This window comes from Monoraphidium neglectum (assembly GCF_000611645.1).
Source record: "Monoraphidium neglectum strain SAG 48.87 unplaced genomic scaffold scaffold04781, whole genome shotgun sequence".
NCBI lineage: Eukaryota > Viridiplantae > Chlorophyta > Chlorophyceae > Sphaeropleales > Selenastraceae > Monoraphidium > Monoraphidium neglectum.
Window position 1 is genome coordinate 1 of NW_014008848.1, and position 3,973 is coordinate 3,973.

The 3,973-nt window shown below is 68.0% G+C and overlaps 1 protein-coding gene across 1 annotated transcript; it reads right to left on the reverse strand.

Annotated features, from left to right (window-relative positions):
- Positions 1 to 35: 35 nt before the first annotated feature.
- MNEG_14805 (hypothetical protein) lies at positions 36 to 3,916 on the reverse strand (the record flags this gene model as incomplete). The annotated part of the gene is made up of 9 exons (XM_014036724.1): positions 36 to 130; positions 371 to 541; positions 720 to 893; positions 1,156 to 1,327; positions 1,674 to 1,776; positions 2,218 to 2,321; positions 2,595 to 2,945; positions 3,232 to 3,318; positions 3,614 to 3,916. Coding segments are annotated over 9 exons (1,560 nt in total), but the record flags the coding sequence as incomplete, so codon positions are not given.
- Positions 3,917 to 3,973: the final 57 nt, after the last annotated feature.

Consider the following 3,973-nt stretch of genomic DNA (forward strand, 5'->3'; position numbering starts at 1 on the left):
AACGGCACAACCATGTGAACCATGTCGCCCCTCACCTCCACCGCGCCCTCCCTGCTCTGCGCGAGGGCCACCTGGGCATCAAGGTCCTCAAACAGGCTGGCCCGCGCCCGCGAGGAGCGCGCCTGGCGGCCTGGAGGGAGTTTGGAGGTGGATGTGTGTGTGTGTGTGTGTGTGTGTGTGTGTGTGTGTGTGTGGTGAGCCAGCACCGTGAGCGTGCGGGATCGCGCGCGCCCCCATGGGCGGCCAGCTGCCCGGGGTGCTGCAGGGATCCAGGTGACGGCTGCAGGCCGCGCGTGCGCGGCGCCCACGGCGCGCCGCACCCCTGGCCGCGCAGCCTCAACCAGCGAGCCCCGCGGGACCACGCACTCACCCCCGGCCTTCCCCCCCTTGCCGGCCGCGCCGCCGCCCTCCTCCTCCCCCTCCCCGTCGCCGCTGCCGCTGCCGCTGCCGCCCTCGTCGCCGGTGCCGCGCCGCCGCTTCTCCTTGTTCGGCTCCTTGCGGGCCCGCTTCTGGGAGCGCTTGTCCTCCTTGCCGGACGGGCCTGGGGGTTTCGGGGGTTTCAAAAGGGGTTTAGTGACCTTGGTCGTGCAGAAGACACCGCTGATAAGGCGGTTCCACAAAAGCGTGTATCGACCTGTCAGATACAGCAAGCAGCAAGATGGCGGGAAATTCGAAAGCACTCGAAAACGCGCATTTCCCATACATCGGAGGCCGCGCACCGTCGTCGCTGTCGGCCGCCTTCCGCCGCCGCGCCTTGCCCGCCGCCGCCGCCGCGCCGCCCTCGCCGTCGCCGTCGCTGCCGCGCAGCAGCCGCAGCGCCGACGCCGCCTCCCGCAGGCCGGTGAGTATGGCGCCGCCCACCGTGTCCGGGTGCTCCTTGGTGGTGTGCTCGCCTGCGGCGCCGCACGCGGATGCGGTCAGTTGGCGCGATCCAATCTCAAATCACAGATCACGGAACTCTCTCCGCGGAACACCTCTGTCGACTCTTGAAACATGCGCGACCAACCTGTACTCACACACACACACACACTTGAAAATTCCTTCGCTATGCGTGTGCCCCTGCCCCGTCGCGCCCAGGCGCATGCACGTATGTATGCACAAAGCCCCAAGCTCCGTCAACCCCGCCCTCACAGCCCCCACCCGCACCCCCCGCACCTGCGAACAGCACGCAGCTCTCCACCGGCAGCGCCAGCTTATCGTAGTCCTTGCCCGTGGCGCCCACCGCCACATAGGAATAGGATCCGCGGGAGAAGGGGTCCGACCCCCAGCGCGTCACGTGGGACGCAACCACGGGCGCCACACGTGCGCCGTAAGCGGCGCGGAGGGACTGCGCGTGTGTGGGCGCGCACGCGTGTGTTGTGATGTGTATGGGAAGTTGCATGTGTGTGTGTGTGCGCGTGTGCGCGCACGCGTTTGTGTGTGTGTGTGTGTGTGTGTGTGTGTGTGTGTTTGCGTGTGTGTGTCTGTGTTTGGGGGTGATGCAGACGGGCCGCGCATGCCAAGGGGCCCCCCGCGGCTGGCTGGACCTGCAGAGGGGCGAGCTTTGGAAGCGGCCTGCTGCTGCAGCTCGGAGCACGCCTCCAGGGGCTGTCCTGCCCACTCGCTCTCCTCAACAAACGAGGAAGGGCACACAAGGCACGGCGCCTCGTGCGCCGTTTTTGTCGAACCCGCACCTCCAGCGCGGCATCGCGCATATCCTCGTCGCTCGCGGCCTCGGCCGCGCGCGCGGAGCGGCCAGATACGAGCGAGGCCAGCAGCGGGACGCCGCCATTAAACCTGTTTTGGGGGGACGCGGGGCGCGGGAGAGAGGGTGAGGGCCGCGGGGAACCGCATAGGCGCGGGAGGGGGGGGGTGTGGGCGATGAGACAGGGGCGCTGGATGCACTTGGCCGGCGGCGCTGCGGCGGCGGCGCGAGGTGCGGCCGCACGGGTTGCATTGTATTGCATGCCAGCCCATGGCATGGCGGGACGCGAAGGGGGCGGGCCATGCCTTGCGCCAGCACAATCGCATGCAGTGGGGTCGTGTGATGACGGGCTTGCAACACCCAATTGCACACACGTACTCACACACACGTGTGTGCACACCACACTGTCAAAATGCAGTGCGCGCGCACGCGCACACACACACACACGCACGTGGACACACACACACACACACACACACACACACACGCGCGCGCACAGCAAAGCCCCTGCCCCCCACAAAACCCTGTCTCACCTAGCCAGGTTCCAGAAGAGGAAGCAGCGCCCCCGCACGTCCGGGCCCCCCGGCCGCGGGCAGCCGAAGTAGTCGAGCGACTCGTCCCAGAAGACGCTCTCAAACTGCGGGTGACGTGGGGTTGGGGCTGCGAGTGGGTCGTATTGCTGGCAGAGGGCCGGTGGGAATCCCACTTGCAACGCAAGATCACGCGCTCGTGCAAGTATCCAGCATCACTACTAGTATCCCGGTGGGATTGGCCGCGTCACTTCATCCGCCGTCGTCGCAACTTGACATCGCTGAGCAGACTCTGCCACGCAACCCCTTGCAGGAACACAACCCCCAAATCGCACGCCCAGATCTCAGAACAGGCCAGATCACCCGCCGGGCCAGATCACCTGCAGGATGACCTTATTCAGGTCCCCAAACCCAAGCCGCGCGACCGCGTCCGCCTTCCACGCCGGCAGCTGCGGCTCAAACTTGACGTCCCCCGCTTTGAGCACCCCCAGCGGCACCGTCACCAACACGAGCGACGCATCGAACGCCTCGCCGCCCGCCGTCCGCACGCGCACGCGCGGCGGCTGCTGCTGCTGCTGCTGCTGCTGCTGGTGCTGCTGCTGCTGCTGCGCGTCGGCGCCGGCCGTCGCCTTTTCGGCGGCGAGGGCGGCTGCGAGGGCGCGGCCGTATGTGATCGACGAGACCTGCGTGCTGAGGCGGATGTCGATGCCCTGGGCCAATCCCTTGACCACCTGTGGGGGTTGGATGGGGCGGGGTGGGGTGGGGTGGGTGTGGGTCCGGACGTTTGAGCAAGGTGGACACCGAGACCGGGTGTGGACGTTGCTGCTCGGGTTTCGAGCGAGACAAGCATGCGGGGGCCATTAAACGACAAGAGCGCCACCAGCAACAGGGGTGGGAGGTGGGGACGCGGCGCGCCCTTTCCTGGTCCCTGCTGCAGGTTCCCGCGGACAAATTTTGATGCGCGGCCGCATCCAGTCATGACGACCCCGCGCACGCGGGGTGTCACCCCGCGGTCACCTGGTCGTAACCGCCGACCACCATGCAGTGGGGCCCGCCAAAGCCGCCGCCCTGCTCCTCATCCTGGTTCCAGTGCGCCAATGACACCTGCGAAAGGATATTTGAGGGCGGGGCGGGTCACGACGCCAGGCAAGGGGGAGGTAAAAGGCGCCCAGCTAGGCACACGGCCAGCGGGAGAGAAGATGAAAATCTGCACTCGCCAAAGCCAAGGCGGACGCACGGATGTGCCCGCCACCCGAACTGCGTGCATAGGTGATCCCCTTCACTGACGCCAGCTTTGCAGCCCCAACACGCCTGCGGGCCGCCCCCCACCCCACACACACACAAGAGCACCACACAACACCCCTGTGACCCAAGGCCGCCGCAGCCGGCCTCCGCGCACCTCGTCCAGCCCCGCGCTGCAGCCGTACTCCAGATTGGCCCAGTGCCAGTCCAGTAGCACACGCATGTCGTCCGTCACGCCGCCGCCGCCGCCGCCGCCGCTGCCCTCACCTCCCGCACCGCCCTCACCGCCGCCGCCGCCCTCACCGCCGCCGCCGCCATTCCCGGCCGCCGCGCCGTTCCCGGCTTTCACCTCCTCCGCTTTCACCTCTGCCGCCGCGACAGCCACCTCCGCCCGCGCAACCGCCCCTTCCACTTCAACCTTGACGACCTCAGCCTCGACCTTCACCCCATCCACCTCCATCTTATCCACCGCCGCGCCGGCCCCGCCCTCCCCTTCGACCCCCGCCGCCACCGCCGC